Source organism: Mustela putorius, unplaced genomic scaffold (assembly GCF_011764305.1).
Source record: "Mustela putorius furo isolate JIRA1106 unplaced genomic scaffold, ASM1176430v1.1 tig00537303_pilon_pilon_pilon, whole genome shotgun sequence".
Classification (NCBI taxonomy): Eukaryota; Metazoa; Chordata; class Mammalia; order Carnivora; family Mustelidae; genus Mustela; species Mustela putorius.
Genome location: NW_025422441.1, coordinates 1,364,134 through 1,381,628, shown reverse-complemented (window position 1 = coordinate 1,381,628; position 17,495 = coordinate 1,364,134). Strand labels below are relative to the sequence as shown.

At 60.7% G+C, this 17,495-nt stretch overlaps 1 protein-coding gene across 4 annotated transcripts; it reads left to right on the top strand.

Annotated features, from left to right (window-relative positions):
* The first annotated feature begins 2,445 nt into the window (after nt 1–2,445).
* On the top strand, nt 2,446–6,495 carry LY6E (lymphocyte antigen 6 family member E). 4 transcript variants are annotated; one of them, XM_045074057.1, is made up of 4 exons: nt 2,881–3,037; nt 4,874–4,979; nt 5,378–5,497; nt 5,580–6,495. In XM_045074057.1, exons 2-4 carry the CDS (start codon nt 4,928–4,930, stop codon nt 5,798–5,800), a joined length of 393 nt encoding a protein of 130 aa, XP_044929992.1. In that variant the 5' UTR covers nt 2,881–3,037; nt 4,874–4,927; the 3' UTR covers nt 5,801–6,495. The 4 variants fall into 4 exon arrangements, with proteins under 4 accessions (XP_044929993.1, XP_044929995.1, XP_044929991.1 ...); XM_045074058.1 differs by lacking the exons at nt 4,874–4,979; nt 5,378–5,497; nt 5,580–6,495 and adding exons at nt 3,776–4,022; nt 4,341–4,867 and having other exon boundaries at nt 2,446–3,037; XM_045074060.1 differs by lacking the exons at nt 4,874–4,979; nt 5,378–5,497; nt 5,580–6,495 and adding an exon at nt 4,341–4,867 and having other exon boundaries at nt 2,446–3,037.
* Nucleotides 6,496–17,495: the final 11,000 nt, after the last annotated feature.

Sequence of the window (17,495 nt, the reverse complement as noted above, 5' to 3'; positions counted from 1 at the left end):
CTCCTCTTATTGGCTCCTCCAGCCCCTGGATCCCCTTTCTGCAGACAGTGAGGGCAGTGGGCACCCGTCTCGCCCAGTTCCGGACAAGCCAGACGGTGCGCACCCCTGGGTCCAGACCCCGGACAGGACTAGGAGACATCCAGCGGCAAATGTGTACCCCCAAACTCCAGCCACTTCTGCCAAGAGAAAGTTCCCCAGAGAGCATGAGCAGGGGGAGAGCTGCCAGGGGAAAGGCTGGCGAACACCACGGCACTGGAGTAGAGAAAGAAAGAACATTCTGGGCCCCCGGGTGGGGCAGTGGCTGGCCCAGGAAATCAGCAGGGGGTCTACAAAGCCCAAAGACTTCAGCAAGCCCAAAAAAGAGAAACAGAAGCAGAAGCAGGAGTGTCCACTGACACATGTCCACCAGATGGACATGTACCTTGCCATTCCAGGGGGTGTCCCGTGCGTGTGAAGGAGGCTCCCAGAGTTCAGGGTTGAAGGAGGGAGCCTGAGTGGGTCCACCATGGTGGGCAGACCTTATCTAGGAGGCCTCCAGGTGTCACCGTGGTCCCAGGGAACACGTGTGACTGGTAACTCCCGGATAGGCCAAGTCCCTGGATGTGGGGCCTCCTTTGGGAGGAATGGGTCCGCGGGCATGACCCTCTATCCTAGTCACGACACCCACCCTCTCCAACTCACCTGGCTGGACCTGCCTAGAATCCTTCCTGTATCACGAAACACCTCACAGAAACGAACTGGAGACACAGTCCTTCTACTTCCAGGAACCTGTGGAGGGGAAGGTTCTCAGAAGGACCCCACAGATTACACCATCAGGCACTGCCCAAGCTCCTGGCTTGGCCATATGTGTTCAGACACATTTTCAAAGGATATCTGAGTCTCATTGTGACTTGGTTGTTCAAACTCACAGAGCTCCCCGAATCACGGGGTCCTGTCTTGAATGGCACAGAGCCCCCATATGCTTTTGGCCACAAATACTTGCTGAGCCCGGACCACTAGCCGGCGGTGGTCTGGGTGCCAGGCACTGCCCTCCAGGGCTGATCTGCTGGGTGGAATCAACAAGCAAGGAGCCCAACGGGAAGTGACGGGCACTGCCAAGATGAAACACATGCCTCTGATGGGGACCCAAATTCATCTTACCTCTGGAGGTAAGATCCAGAGCCGGTAACCAAGGGCTATGGCTTACTGCATGTCCCTGGGGACAGCAGGGCCATCACCCTTAGAAGTGTGGAACCCCAGATACCACCGCTCTTTGCCTGGGGACCTCTTGAGACACGCGCAGACCCCCCAGGGAGAGAGCCCCTAAAGCCTTTCCAAGTTGAGCCATCCCACTTCATTGGGACATTACAGAGAACCACGCAATGTCTGACCTTGATCCTCAACTGAAGACACACACACTCTTACGTGCACACTCACACACACCGACACACTCACTCACTCCCCTGCACACTCACATACCCCTGGACCTTTCCCACGCAACCGGTGTGTTACGAAGGCCCCTCTCCCATGCAGCTCCGAGGCCACCCTGCCATTCTGCCTCAGCTCCCTCCCCCTCACCTGTCCTCCCCAACAGGAGGAAGAAGAGGAAGAGGCTTCTAGGCCTGGCAGCGTCGTTCACCACCCTCACCCTCACCGTAAGTGCTGTCCAGAAAGGCAGAGAGAAAAGGTCAGGTATCACAGCCCCTCCCAGGACCCGCGGTGTGAAACTGTGACGTGTACTTCCAAAACAAGCAGGTGGCTGAGACTCAGCAAACAAGCTGCCGCCCAAGTCCCTGCAGGAGGAGGGGAACCCCCGCAAACGAGGCTGCGGGGGGCGGGGGGGGGTGGTTAGGGCCCGGCAGCCCGGCCTGCCGCCAGCCCAGCATCCCCAGCTGCCCAGGCCGCACGCAGCCTCCCAGCCCCGCCAATGAGAAGCAGGATGCGAGGGCGTGGAGCCCTGCCAGACCGCGCTCCCCCGCCAGGGCCCGGCCTCCCTGCCCAGAGTCGATGGTGCGGGTCCAGCCAGGGTCCACCTACTGACACGGCGCCCAAAGGCTGTGCTGGACGGACGAAAGGTGCTGCCTTTACCCTAGCGGGCCTCTCGGCTCTGCGCCGGGAGGGTCCCATCAGGCGGGCTTTGGGCACCCATCCCCTCGTCGCACAGCGCGCTGGCGGCCTGGGAGCAGCCTGGCTGAGAGTCTTGGCCCAGGTCGGGCAGCCGCAGAAGAGGCAGCCCCTGCGCCCAGGGCAGAAAGGAATCCAGAAGCAGCGAAGATCGATGTCCCGCCGGGGATTCCCACGGCCACAACCACTGCCCTCTGCGGCCTTCGTCCCCCACCCCTCGCCACGGGAGGGCTAAGGGCTCACCCCCGAGGCGGCGAGGCCGGGAGCCGAGGACCCCGGGGGCCCGGGGCGAGGGAGCGGCGTGCTAGAGGCAAGCTCCCCGCCTCCTCCCCGCCCCGCCCGGGAGTCTGAAACGCTCCCACCGGACCGGGAGGAACGGACGCGAGCCCTCCCTGGGCGCGGCCGGCGAAGGTGGGCCCCGTCCCCGCCCCCACACGCCCGCCAAGCGTCGCCGGGCTGCCCGGCGATGACGCGCGCCCCGCGTGGGGACGAGAAGGACCAGCCGGGCGGGCTAGCAACACCTCCCTGGGGCTGGGCTCCGGGCCCGTCGTGGGGGGCCTGCCAGCCCCGCCCAGGCCTGAAGTCCGACCCTGCCCGGGCCCCCCCCCCCGGAATGCCGGCCCCGCGCCCGCCCGCGGGAGCCCCCACTCCGGCCCTGCTCCTGCTCCCCAGCGCGCCGGAGCGCCAGCTCTGCGCCGCCCGCCCCTTTGCCCCCAGCTCGCCCTGCGCCCCTAGCCCGCTGGAACCCCGACTCCGCCCCTGCTCCCCCCGCCCGCTGGAGCCCCGACTCCGCCCCTGCTTCCCCCGCCCGCGCGAGCGCCGACTCCGCCCGCTGTCCCCCGCCCGCCGCCGCGGCCACGAGTCCGGGGCTTTCGTGCGCTTGGGCGCCAGGCTTGGGGAGCTCGGCGAGACCGTGGACCTGCGTCTGCCCCACGTAAGTCGGCCGGGTCCGGACCGGGGAGGGGGGACGGGGACGACCCCCTTGGCGCCGGGCAGGGCGGAGAGGAGCGGCGAGCGGGGTGCCGGGAACGCCGCGGGGGGGTCTGGAGGAGGCTGGGAGGCTGGGCTTACGCGTGGGCCCGGCGCTCGGGGGCTGAGCCTCCACTCCCATCCCCCAGCCCTCCCAGCCCTTCCGAACAGTGCCCAAGATCGGGGCTGGAGCGGGCACACACCAGCAGCAGGCGCCCTCCCTGCCTGGGTGACCCAGAGCCGCGCAGGCTGGGGGCCATCACCCGACTCTAGGTTCGCCTTCACCTCTCCCGTGGGGACTGGAGAGGGGCAGCGTTGCTAACTCGAGAAGGGGGCTGGGATCTCGGCGGTCCGGCAGGATGGGAAGAATTAAGGGCCCATCCTGGTGGACCGACTACCCTGGGGACTGGAGCCTACCCTGGCAAAGGGGTGAAACCTAGTTTGCCAAAGATTATGCAAGCGTATGAGGTGCCTAGGAACGTCGGTCCCCAAAGCCCCCGCTCCCTGGCCCCTGCTGAGCCACCTTTGATCTTCAGGACAAGGACTTGTTCCTACCTCTGTAGTGGCCCCCAGTCCCTGCATGCCTGGCTTTGTCAGAAATCAGCCCCGTGAGCCTGGGGGAGGAGTGGGCAGTTCCGATCCCAGATGGCACTGTCCCCTCAGGGCTCCCATTGCCTAACCTGCTCGTGTCCATCCACTCCAGCCCGTGCCTCGACTCAGCCCAGTGCGGCCTGTTTGGTTGCATGCCTGGCCGGGGACAGTGGGGACACCAGATGTGACTGGTGGCTGTGCATACCAGAGCTTCCTGGAGAACAGCTCAGAGCTTCCCCAGATCCAAACCTCACATTCTAGGAGAGGAAGCTGGGGCTCCTTTCTCCGGCGCTGTCCGCATCTGGAGATGGGCTCAGCCCTGAACTCGGGCATCCGAAGCTCCTGTCCCAGACCCCAAGGTGTTAACCCCGGGCCCAAAACTGGGCGGGGGAAGCCTGTTCTCTCCCTGGCATTCCTCTTCCCAGTGCCTGGGACCCAGGTTCCTGGGCCCAGAATGCCCTCCCACCGCCCATGGCTGTCCCCCAGGAAGGCACCAGACTGCTCCTCCCACACCTTGCCTCCTGCAGAACAGGGAACCAGAGCCCCAGCTGCTCCCCCTGGGGCTTCCACCACCAACGGCCACTGGTTTCTGCCTGGGAGAGGGTCCCAATGGAGGGCACTAGGCAGCCTCCATAGACAGATCTCCCTGGCTGAACCTCGCTGAACCTATGTTTCAGGCAGGAAATGGAGGAATAGCAGATTTTACAGGCTCGCTGTCGTCAGCGCTGAATCATACAGAGCGGGAAGCGCCCCTAGCCTCCGCAACACTGAAGCTGCTGGAGGCAGGTGCCCAGTGCCCAGCCGGCCCCTGAGTCCTCACGGCAGGAACGGAAAGTTCTGGATGTGGGCTGGCTAATATTCCTGGTCACTATCTTTCCCCCCCCGCCCTCCCAGCATCACCAACCAGCAAGGGCCAGTCTCTTGGCCTTCCTTTTTGTGTGGTCCGGAGATCTGTCATGATTCCCCAGCCCGCCCCAGCCGCAAGCCCCTCGGGCTGGGGCAGGGGTCTCAGCGGGGAGTGTGCCCTGAGCGAGGTGGGCGGGAATGGAGCAGGAGGACCCTCCGTGTGCTGGTTGTGTGGCTGCCGGAAGACAGCCCACCCCACCCCACTGTCTGTCAAACGGAGGGCAGCGTGGCTCCCAGGGCCCGGGGCTCCGGTATCTCCTCCCAAGGGGCAGCTGTGTCCCCCACCGAGCTGTTGTCTAAGCAGGACCCGTATCTTTGGCTTTGTGAGAGCCCAGACTGGACACCCATCTCCTCCGGAATGAAGGTCTTCCTACCCGTGCTACTGGCTGCCCTGCTGGGTGTGGAGCGAGGTGAGATGCCCCCCCACCCCGGGCTCCGGGCCCTGGCTTTGCGTGAGCCCTGCTGCCCTCTCTCCCAAGTGGTGCCCAGCAGCGCCCAGGGGACCTTCAGGCCCGCTCCCACGTGACCTGTTCCAGACGGCCCCACGGCGCTCTGCTGGGGGCCCTCTGCCCCAGCAGAGCGGGTCACTCCTCACTGCTCCCCTGGAGGCCTCGGGTCGGCCCCTGACACTCCCCGCTGTGCATTTGGACCCGCGGCCTGGGTCTGGAGTGTGATGATTGCTCGATTAACACCCACCAAGGACTGGGGGTTGCGGACTGGCAGGGGACACGGGGCGGGGGGGGCACCGCTGGGAGGCCCCCCAGGGCCCGAGACAGGTGTCACGTGCCGCGCCTCCCTTCCTCCGCAGCCTGCTCCCTGGTGTGCTTCTCGTGCACGAATCAGAACAGTAACTTCTACTGCCTGAAGCCGACCGTGTGCTCGGACTCGGACAACTACTGCGTCACGGTGTCCGCCTCTGCCGGCCTCGGTGAGCGCCGCCCGCCGCCTCTGCCCGCGGCCCAGGCCCCTGCCCCCCACGCCGGCCCTCACCGCCTTGTCTTCCTGCGCAGGGAAACTGGTGGACTTCGGCCATACCCTGAACAAGGGCTGCTCCCCGATCTGCCCCAGCCCCAGCGTCAACCTCGGCGTGGCGTCCATCGGCACCTACTGCTGCCAGAGCTTCCTGTGTAACATCAGCACGGCCGGCCGGGGGCTGCGCGCCAGCGCCGCGGTGCTGGGCCTCGGGCTCCTGCTCAGCCTGCTGTCCGCCCTGCAGCGGCTCGGGCCCTGACTGCGGCCGCCCGGCAGCCGACCCGGACTCCCCCAGCTCAGGAAGGAAGGCCCGGCCCCTCGCAGACCCCCCAAACCATACGGAAGCCTCTTCCTCTTCCTCCGACCCCTCACCCCGCTCGATCCCAGCCCCTGCCTCTCGAACCTCCCCTCCCCTGAGAGGCGCCCGCAGCGCTCACTCCCCAGGCGGCCGGCCTTGCGACCTTCCTAAGGGAACCTGGGAAGGGCTGAGGGCTGGGGACACACTGGGAGCGGCACGTCTGTCCCCAGCTGGGTTGGGAGCTGTGCTTTGGGCCGCTGCTTCCGAGAAGGCCTGTTGTCACGTCCGAGGACGGTGTTGTCTCAGAGGATGGCCTAGCGCAGTGGCGCGGACGGGGCCTGGGTGCACCCTGGGCATGCATGCGGGTGTGCAGGACAGTCAGGGTTGGGGGGGAGGGGTCAGGAGTCCACGTTAGCCGCGGAGCTCCGCAGCCCCAACACCGAAGCTGCTTTTCTCCGGCCTTTCTGCAGCCCGCATTCACTCCCGGTAAGGCTGGCCTTTGGGAGGAAGATGGGGTTTCAGTGCATCAGGGTTTAGGCCGCTGGACCCAGGAACCCCCCCCACCCCGACCTCCAGCTGCGGCCCCGCCCTGTCCCTCCGCCCCCACACTGGATTCTGCCTGCTGCTCGGTGCCTCTCATAAACACATGTTCTCCACCTTTTGCTCTGGCTGTGACTGCCTGTGGCCATGACTGCAGTGTGGGGGACCCTCTCCCTGCAGGGCCTCACTGCGGGGGGACCCCATGGCCCCACCCAGAGGCCCACATGGGGAGAGGGGCTCCCCTGAGTCCATAGCTCTCTGCCCTCCAGGCCTAGAAGGGAACCTCCAGGCTTGGCCACGTGGGAAGTTCATCATCAGGCGGGACAGGGCAGGACCGGAAGCAGGGAGGGAGGTCAGTCTGCTTCTGGGAGGAAGGCAGCCCCCGCCAGAGGCAGGCACGGGTTTGGAGTGGGGAGAAGGAGCCTCCAGGAGCAGGCACTCGGTGGGCACCGGCGTCCGGCTCTCCGGGACTCGACGATGGGATGGCGGCCCGTCGGGTCCCCGCAGGCACAGGCAAACCTGGCAGGACGGGCGGGAGCCGGGGAGCGGGGGAGCGGGACACTGCCCTGTGCCCACCTCCTCTCTGCCAGCCACGCTGTGTCTGTGGTGACCAGGGAAGCCGTCCCTGCCGGCAAGGCTCTGTGCTCCCAGCCCACGGCTCCTTAGCCTGGGCCGGGGCGCGTCGGGCACTCCCGGAAGGTGGGAAGTCGGGGTCTACTTGATGCCCGCGGGCCAGGTCTGAGGACCCAGAGGGGCCCCAAAGGATGAGCTGAGAGTGTCCGTGGCTTCCTGCGGGCTGGAAATCCGAAGGGAGCCGGGAGGGATCGAGGGAAGGGCTTCCTGACCAGCACGAGGGAGAGCGGAGCAGACCGCGCCTGGGGCACCGGCGCCCTTGGGGTGAGCTTCCTACTGGAAAGGGGTCCGGGCTCCTGCTCCTTCAGGAAGCCAAGGTAGAGTCCATGGACAGCGAGGGTCACCATGGGAGTTGGGCCGAGACTCACCGGGGGTGAGGTGTTGGCGCCAGGGCCGGCCCTGGAATGCGCTTGGGATCCTGTTCTCTGAGGCCTTCCCAGGTGTTTGGGGCCCAGGAGGAACTCAGAGGGATGAACCGGCGGCCCGTGGAGTGGAAAACCAGCTTCTCTGGGCCCATTCCGAGCCAGGGAAGCGCCGAGCAGGCGTCGCTGGGACGCGCCCGCCCGAGGAAGAGCGGGACGGAGACTCTGGGCGACTCTGGGCGTCGCGGTCCCTGGGGCTTCCCCGCTCACACCTGCCCGCGCACTCAGGCTGACCCCGGGGGCCCCAAGTGCTGTGCCTGTGCCAGTGGCCGCAGAATACTGTCCAGCAGCGCGGGACAGTGGTCAGTGTGGGGCTCAGGGTCGTGGCGCGTCTCTGGGGAATCTCTGAGCTCCAGCGTGGGCACGGACGCTCGGAAATGCGGGTTCTCATCGCCACGGCCACCAAAGTGGGGACACCCCGCCAACACACAGCCAGGTGACGGTGCAGGGATTGCATCCGCGGAGGGGACAGTCCCCAAATAAGGGAGGCAGGAAGTATCTGCCCCGGTAGGGCGACAAGAGGAAGGAGACCCCGGCTGACCAGTGCCTTGGGGAAGGATCGGGAAGCACCTTGGGGCAGCCTGACTGAGACTGAGTGGGCAGTGACCGTGGGACGCACCTGAAGGGGTCAGGCTGGCATTAAGAACAGAAGAAGGGGCGTCTGGCTGGGTCCCCGGAGCGGGTGACTCTTGATCTCCGAGTTGGAAGTTCAAGCCCCACGTTGGGTATAGAGGTCACTTAAAAAAATAAAAAATATTTAAAAAGGAAAAGGAATCCCAGGAACTAGACATCAGAATGTCCCCCAGATACACAGGGGCAGCTGTTGTGGCGGGCAAGGGTCCTCCGCGGGGCTCCGAGTCCCCGTGTAGAAGGCACTGGCGGTATTGTTCACTCAACATTGGTCAAGCGACGGCGCTGGCGTGGCTCTGAGTCGCGAGGTGCCCGGCGGGCGGTGGCGACGCGGCAGGACCCCGTGGCCCCCGCGCTCTGCTCCTGCCCACGTCACGCAGGCTTCCGCCCCCCGCACCTGCTGTCTCCCTGGTGGCATTCCTCTGTCACTGCCCTTCCCGCACCTACACTCAGAGATGGTGATGCTTATCTGGTTCTCAGAAGCCCCCTGAGGCCGGGGGCTTGAAGCCACCCGCACTGCTGGCTGGGGGACCCCAGCCCCGCACTGCTCTGGGGTCAAGTCCTTGCAGAGCTGGGCTCAGAGGCTGGTGGGCCCCCGGGTTCCCTCTGCCTCCCCCTGGGTAGGGGGAGGTTGGAGGGCGGGGAGGGTGCAGGCCCCAGAGGGAGCAGAGGGAGGGGGGTGGGGTGGGTGAGAAGGGGCTGAGCCGTGGGAGGAGGAGCCCAGAGCTCTAAGTTTCCATTTCCTGCCGCCTGGGGGAAGGCAGGTAGGGCGGGGAGGGGCGGGGCCGCGGGGGGAGGCCTGCTGGGGCCTCGTGCCCCAGACTCTAGGGGTGCCCTGGCACCTGGCCAGGCTGCGGGGAGGGGCCAGGCACAGGGTGGCCAGGAGCCCAGACTCCCGGATCTCAGCGCCTGGAGCCCGGGGGACGCCCCGCCCCATCTCAGTAGGGGAGTCAGCTCTTTGTTCTGGTCTGTTCCGCATGCCCCCAGGGAGGGGGTCTCTCTGTGGGGAGAAGACGGGCATGTCCGGGTCCTGTCTCTCGCCTGCCCTCTCTGCTGCTGGGCCTGCTGGCCTGGGAGGTGGAGGGATCCTGCCCCAGCTCTGGCCTCCACCCGCTGTGCGTCTCCGGGGTGGCCACGGCCCAGGCCACGCCAGGCAGGCCCTGCGCCTCCTCTCCCCCTCCTGACCATCCGCCACTTCGCCCTGCTCCTGCTCTCCCGTGATTTCCAGGGTCCCCAGCGTGCTCGGCCACGGGCCCAGTTGGGATGGAGGAGATCTGGGAAGTGGAAAGCACAGAGCCGGACGGAGATGGGGACCGAGCAGACCCAGGGACGACACGGCAGCTCTGGCTGGGGCTCAGGCCCGTGGACACCCCACCGGCCCCCCACAGCGGGCCTGGGACGGTCTTTCTGAGGGCCCACCTCCGCAGGCCCCAGTCATGAGGCTGTGCTCCAGCCTGTGGGGACGTCTCTTGTGTAAAGAGCCTGCCTCGTGTCCCCACGGGGGATCTTATCGAACACGCTGTTTCTCCTCACCTGGGGCCCCAGACTGTCACCTTGGGAGTGTCCCCTCGGCTGTCCGTCGTGAGGAGGTGACGTGGGAAGAGGGGGGTCTCTGAGGAAAATGCAAGAGACATGGATTCGGGAGGGGTGCACAGAGAGGAGGGGCCAGCTGGGGGTCGGGGAGGGCAGTGTGCGGGGCAGCAGACACCACACCCCCGAGGGGTTCTAAGGCTGGGGGAGGGACCACTGGGAGCCCAGCAGATTCTAAGAGGAGAAGACCCAAGTGGCGTGTTGATGCCACGGGCCCCCTCCTGCAGGGTCTCCCTCCTGCAGGGTCTCCTGGGACAGTCCCATCACTCGTGAGCACCTGCGGCAACTGCCCCTCTGGCTGCCTTTCCAGCCTGGCCAGTAGACAGCAGGTGTCCCTGTCACCGGGGCTGGAGGGGGCGCCGCATGGCTTCCCTAAGTCCTGCCCACCCTCTCCAAAGAGCACCTTCCGCCGCACTCTTCCTATTTTTCTGGTTCGGATGTGCCATCTGTTCTCTGCTGGGAATTTGGCCAAACCTGCCTTTGCCTGACTCTCATTCGGGGAGGGACTCAGACTGGCACCCCTTCCATCCGCTCCCCGAGCAGAGGATAACCTGACCCTCTCTTCCAAGAGTTCTCTGGGGACCAGAGTAGAGTAGGACCCTGCAGAACGACATGCCGCCTCCTCCAGGGGCCTGGGTTTCTGGCGCCCGGACTGAAGCAGCAGACCCAGGGCCTCAGCAGACGAGGGAAACTAAGGCCAAAACAATTTGCATTCCCTCAACCTACCGCCCAGGGACTGACAAGTCCTCGGAACAGGCAGAGCGACCTTCCTCTAGGGGCTCAGCGGCCTCCATGCTGACACTTCGTGAAGGGCAACAAGCCATTCTGGCCCGACCCCCAGGATCCTGTAAGTCTATTTTAACATAAAAATTCCTTTGGAGGGACGCCTGGGTGGCTCAGTTGGTTGGACGACTGCCTTCGGCTCAGGTCATGATCCTGGAGTCCCGGGATCGAGTCCCGCATCGGACTCCCAGCTCCACGGGGAGTCTGCTTCTCCCTCTGACCTTCTCCTCGCTCATGCTCTCTCTCACTGTCTCTCTCTCTCAAATAAATAAATAAAATCTTTAAAAAAAAAAAAAAATTCCTTTGGAGACTTCCTTTATCTCTAAACCCCAAGATACATGGTGGCCATCATCGCCGCAAGCATACACGCACCAAGAGACATCCGAAAGGTCTCAGGACTGAGTTTTCACGGAACAGTAGTGCATGACCTTCTCCTCGCTAGAGCTGCCCCCTCAGGGTCCTGGAAACCTTGTTCCCAAAATACCTGGGAGGCCCGCACTCTCCCTAACCCCTCCCGACTTGGAAGTATATAGGGGCCCCTCCCCAGGACCCAGTGCAGCTGTACCTGGCCCCGGTCCTGTCCCCGGGCTTTAATAAAACCACCTTTTTGCACCAAAGACGCCTCAAGAATTCTTTCTTGACTGTTCTCTCCTAAACCCCAACAGTTCCTACATGATTTGGTGCACGGCATGGGGCATCGGCCTTCATCTGGCCTCTGAGCCTTGCTGCAAACTTGACGACGGCTTTCTTTTCCTCCATTCCCATTTCAGGGGCTTTGAAAGGAATATGGTATTTTTTCGTTAATAAATTTTTTTTTAATTTTTAAAAAAGATTTTATTTATTTATTTGACAGGCAGAGATCACAAGTAGGCAGAGCAGCAGGCAGAGAGAGAGGAGGAAGCAGGCTCCCTGCTGAGCAGAGAGCCCGATGTGGGACTCGATTCCAGGTCCCTGAGACCATGACCTGAGCCGAAGGCAGTGGCTTAACCCACTCAACCACCCAGGCGCCCAGTAAATTTTTTTAAAAAGATTTTATTTATTTATTTGAGAGAGTGGGAGAGAGCACAGGTGGGGGAAGCAGCAGAGGGAGAGGGAGAAGCAGGCTCTCCACTGAGCCAGGAGCCTAATCGGGGCTTGATCCGGGGACCCTGGGATCATGACCTGAGCCAAAGGCAGATGCTTAACTGACTGAGCCACCCAGGTGCCCCAAGGACTATCATCTTTTTTTTTTTTTTTTTTTTAAGATTGTATTTATTTGACAAAGAGACGGAGTGAGATGGAACACAAGCAGGGGGAGTGGGAGAGGGAGAAGCAGGCTTCCCACCAAGCAAGGAGTCTGATGTGGGGCTCGATCCCAGCATCATGACCTGAGCCGAAGGCAGACGCTTAACAACTGAGCCCCCCAGGCGCCCCCCAGGGAGTATCGTCTTACTGGAACACTCTCCTGTCGTTGGCTCAGGCTACGATCCTCCTGCCCGCGGCTGCTCTACGGGGACGGGGACGGAAGGAGAAACCCTGCCCTTTCGCTGGAAGTCAGTCCCCGAGCCTGAACGATAATAAGACCCAGAAACTTGATGCCCTCTCTTTGTTCCTGTCCTTCGACAAAGTCATCTGTCGTGGGCACGGGACAGCCACCCCAGCGACCAGCCTGGCTGCCCATCTTAACTCTCCCATGTGAGGTTCCCTCCTCATCGGTCTAATGTGATCCTACCCACGTCCCTGGTCTGGCCCCTTCTGGCCGCGGGACCTCCACGGGGAGCCGGCGGAACCCAGCACCCGACTGAACTAAAACCCAACGGGGATGGCTTCCTGGGGACTCTGGCTGTAAAGACCACACGTGTGGGAATGTCACTCAGAACGTGACGGGTTTCTATCTTTACTGTTTTCCGTCAAGGTCCTCTAAGTACTTAAACTCCAATATTGGGACATTTCCCCTTGTAAAACTTCTCTAGTGTTTTCCATGGGCTAACAATGGTGGGTCCTTCAAGGCAAGGTGGAGTAAGAGGTGACCTTCACGGCAGGACCTCCGAGGCATGGTATTTCAGGCCCTACTAGCCTAGGACGCAGTGGGGACATGGGGGGACGCTGGCATCGCTCCTCCGGGGACTTTAAGGCAGAGCGGTGATCAGAGGACCTCATCGGAGGGACACGTTGAGTCCCTTTGACGCCAGGAGCCTCTGACGGATCCCGTGTGGGACGCCACCTGGGAGTCGGGAATGGGATTCCCCGTGATGGACCTTCTCTCTCTCTCTCTCCCCAGTTCCCAAGGACTCTCCCTCGGGGAGCCTTCTAACCCCCCGGAAACCATGTGGATTGCGAAGTTGAGGAAAGGACTGAGCTCCTGTAGCCCCGCGTGGCCTCGGTGGGATGTGGCGGTTCGTCTCTTCCGCAGGAAGCGGGGCGCATGGGCGGGGATGCTCTAGGGCAGCCTGCGGGCTCCGCATCCGACCGACCTAAGGGGCCTCTTGCAGAACAGGTCGGGTCAGGAACCGGGCGGTCAATTCCCTCCCGGCGTGGAGGACGATAATGATCTAAACAGGCCTCGTCCCGACAGGATCCAGGTTGCTGGAGGAAACAGGGGCCGTGGTCCCGAGGAGGCGGACGGGGTCTCACGGTCCCTCCTCCTGACGGCTGTGGGGGCGTCTCCTGCATTTCGCGGGCTTGCTGGCTGCAGTTAGAGCCAGCTGTGGGGCTGGACCCGGGGATGGGGACTTGAAGGAGGTTTCCCAAGCAGCTGCCGAAACTCCCTCTGTGTCCGGGGAGTTTCCTGTCTTCTCCAGCCCGACCTGGACCACAGGTGTCCACGCTGGGGGACAAACAAACAGGGTGTCTGTTCGTCTGTCTGAGCCGAGGAGCTTTAGAACCAAGAAACCGCGTTCTCTGCCTTCTGGGGGCACGTGGCCTCCTCTCCAGGCCTCCCCCTCCCGTGTCTGCACGGCCCCGGGGGCCTCCTGCTTAACTGGCTTCGGGGCCCTCCTTGCTGGTGCTCGGGCCTCCCCCGCCCCCTCCCGTGAGGAGCAGAGAGGAGGGTCAACACTTGACCCCGCGCACTCCAGATTCCCCCCAGGGTCCCAGGGAAAAACCACAGAGGGCAACAAACTGATTGGCTTTTAAGTGGGTGTTTTAATCTGCCTGACCGTCCTGCACCCGTCACGCAATCAGGTTTTTGTCCACGCACGTGTCTAACTACAGGTACTTGTTCACGTGGGAAGGGCGGCAGGCTCCTTACCAGATGGTGTTTAATAGAATCGGGTTCAAGAGGTCCGGGGGGGGGGCCCCACCCCCTAAAGCAGGCCGGCCAGGAGCCCCCAGGTCAAGCTCCTCATTTAGCTGTCCCACTGGCCGCAGAGCTGACACCCCCCTTCCCCCCGCCCGGGATGTGGTTGAGACCCCCGAGGCCATTCCCTTCCTTCTGTCACATACCAGTTGTAAGTCTTCCCCACAGGAAGACTTTAGATGGGGCACGGGGTAAGCTGAGGAAAGCTTAGAATACCAGGACGGAGTCCTTCCCATTTTAAAGGTAGTTTCCCCCCTGGGACAGAGGGTCCTTGTCTCTGCCGACCTTTCTTCTGGTCGTGTTCCATCAATGCGCCATCATTGTTCATCAGTGTCCCAGCAAGGCTTGCCCAAGGTCGGATAAGCTCTTGATCTCTGTTGCAACTTACTAGCAAAAAAAGTGACATAAGGGCCCTGGGTGGCTCAGTGGATTAAGCCTCTGCCTTCAGCTCGGGTCATGATGGCAGGGTCCTGGGATCAAGTCCTGCTTCAGGCTCTCTGCTCCACGGGGAGCCTGCTTCCTCCTCCCTCTCTGCCTGCCTCTCTGCCTGCTTGTGATCTGTCTGTCAAATAAATAAATAAAATCTTTTTTAAAAAGATGACTTAAAATCATGGTTAATTTTGTCTGTCTCAAGGTTTTCATGGGTAACTAAGAGAGCTTTCAAAGTCTGTCATAACCTGAAACTTAACATTTTGCTCAATGATAAATTGGGATTGAAATCATTGGACACCTAGGTCTTTTCCAAATAGGAGAGAGTGCCACTGGACACAGCTTTGCACTTTTGACTTCTTATTGCTAAGAAACTAAGGATATTTGGGTCTGTTGGAAAATGTGCTTTGTGCTTAATAGAGTCATAAAACTGCCATCTGCAGAACTCTGGAGTGACAGTTCACAACTGGTTACTGTTTAGTTCTCCGGAGACTAAGAGTTAAAATCCTGCTACATGTAATTAAAACCGGTGGGAATAAGGGAAGAAACTCAGTATGTGTAAGAAAGATCTGAGGAAAGGGAACACATTTTTGTCGAAGGGAAGGTGTGGGAGGTTTGCGAAGGGAAGTCTTCGGAAAGGGATTTCACGTGTGGTCAGGACGGACCAGGGTTGAAATGAGCAGATTTGAAAATACGCTAGTGTGAGACTGAAATTCTGTTTTCTCTCTGTTCAAAAGACACAGTTTTCTGGGATTGTTGGTCTGCTCTTGGGAAAAAAATATAAACAAAGCTGTTTGCTCTTTCTTTGCCCCCAAAACCGGCCTCTACGGTTTGTGTTTATCAGGTTTTTAATGATCCATAATCCTGCTTAAGCATGTGCTTTAACTTCCTAAGGTTTTACCAAACTTCCCTGAGATTTCAAATTGTAAACAACGTCTCTTTGACTAATAAGGCTTGTTTACACGGTGTGTTGTGTTCTGGTGCAAGGTCATCATTGAACCGTCGGAACCATGGCTGGTGTCTAACGTTTGCTCTTCCAGACCTTTCTCTTGCGATATTGTGATTTACAGAAACATGATAAAGTATGCATTTGTGAACACAATGAAGCATTTAACTTTTCTCTCTGATTGAATCCCCTGAAGCTCAAAAGGTCTCAGTAAGTGTCCTTTCTTCTCGGGCAATCACAGTATCTGCATGAGCTCTGTAAGGATCTGTTCTCCTCGTAACAGGGCATCATTGGAAACACTGATGATTTTACCATGGCTTTCAGATGTCACGTTTGAGAGAGACGTGCACAGACTCAGATGTGACCAGACAGCTTTAAGGAGCTAAGGTTGACTTTATGAAACCTGGAGCCATAAAGCCCCTTGGAACTGTTGGCCTGACCCCTTGCTTACGGAGTCCCCAGCAGCCTCACCAGGTGAGTCAAGAATGTCACTTCCCAGCAGGTGCAGGACTCTCGGGCTGTCCTGGGGACCTGGTGGAGAGGAATCCGCCGCATCTACAGGTACAGCGGGCATGTCTGATGGCAAGTACGTGGCTTGGCTCCCAGCCTGGAGAGGCTACTGAAAGTTCAACCTAGAGATTCCTTATAAAGTTCCAGCAAAGCAGATTCTAAAAGATCTGTAGGATCACTCACTGTTCTTGCTGAGCTTATGGAAATAATCAGGCCAGGTGTGTTAAAATTGAACTTGTTTTACAAACAATGTAGTCTTAACTTGGCTACCTCTGGAAATAACAGCGATTTTAGTGAGAAAATTTGCGTTTCGATAACACACCTTTGCAGATGTTAAATCGTAGTTCTGATTGTCTTTGAGTGTTTGCTCTTTGCCTGAGCGAGCCAGCTTGAGAACCTTCAGAGAAATTAGCCCAAGAGCTCATGTGTAGACAATCTTGCTTGTTACTCTGTGGAGACAATAATGAGACCCCGTGGGCACAGGATTGTTTGGACAGCTGGAGCATGGGATCGGTTCCCCAACAGTGTATAGGTCAGCGATCACCACGACCAGTTCCGTGTGGCTGGGATGACAAAATTGCTCCTTAGAAGCACAGCGCACCCCCACGCCACGGGGCTACCCATGGGCTTCTGCAGATGGTGGACGGCCCCACGTTCCTTAGGATTGCATTGGGTGATGCACTGGGGGCTGCCCTTATCCCGAGGCAAGTCTTACCCCACTTGCCAGTGATTCCTGCTAACTAGGGTTGTGTGAAGGCCCAACCTCCTACAATGAAGGCTTCTTGATGCCACATTTATCTTAGAAGTTACCGCTGTTGACGTAAACTCACAAGAGGAGGCTTCAGGCAATCATGCAGCTGCCACCTGGAACTAAGCGGGAACGCAGTCACCCACAAATGCGGAAGGCGGCCTTGCAGAACCAAAGGGCCCTTGAAACCCCAACTGCAGTCCAAGGAGGCCCAGAAGCAGGTGGCCAGCTCCACGCGGACCCGAAGTGGCTCTAACCTGTGGCTGCGCCTTCCCCCAGGCTGGATAGGCCGCTGGACCGTGGGTGTTGCCGGGATGCGCGGACCCACTGATAAAGCCATGACAAGCACAGCCAACCTTCCGAACCGAAAACGAGGGTACACGTGCCAGGCTTCAGGGGTCCGACCACCTAGCACCCATCTTTGCTCCTTCTTTGGGCCTGGGGGATGTTGTTTGGCACACGGAAGCTCCTAATAAGGGCATGGCCCAAGCCCTAAATGACACCCCAAATCACATTTCTCTATGAAATACTGAAATAGCACAAATGCGTGAACCAGCTTTACAAAACAGAAAGGCGTGAGATGCTTTACTGCTGCACCCGGTGGAACGCGAGCGCTTCACAGAAACAAAGTGCGACGCCCGCGTTCCAGATGCCACGATCCTCCGCCTGCATCTCTAACCGACAGGAACACTCGGTGGGCGACCTGGGAGACCCTGTCTCTCCTTCAATGACTGGTTAAACTCCCGGACTGGACAGGATTTTTGTCAACTTTCCAAGGACTCTGGGGGCACCTGGGTGGCTGGGTCGGTCGAGCGTCCGCCTCTGGCTCCGTCCGGGTCCCGGGATGGAGCCTGCTTCTCCCTCCGACCCTCCCGCTGCTTGTGCTGTCGCCCGCTCTCGCTCTCTCTCAAGTAGATAAATAAAATCTTAAAAAAAAAAAAAGACTCCTATTTGGGTTCTTTTTCTTTCTGTTCCTCTAACCCCGTTCGTGTCTTTCCCCACGTCTCTCCGCCCGGTGCCGAGACGCTTTCTCTGCCGCCGCGTCCCGCCGAGGGTGCTTCCCGCTCGGGGGATCCGCACGTGCGGCCTCCCCTGACTCAGCGCCTCTGCCCCTCGCTGCTGCTCTCGCTGCGAACGCCCCAGGGACA

Bases quoted from the DNA above. Each gene is read 5' to 3' on its own strand.
- LY6E (XM_045074056.1), top strand. From the start codon at position 2,570: ATGACGCGCGCCCCGCGTGGGGACGAGAAGGACCAGCCGGGCGGGCTA. The intron at 3,038-3,775 runs GTAAGTCGGCCG...CATCCACTCCAG, and splicing joins TGGACCTGCGTCTGCCCCAC to CCCGTGCCTCGACTCAGCCC.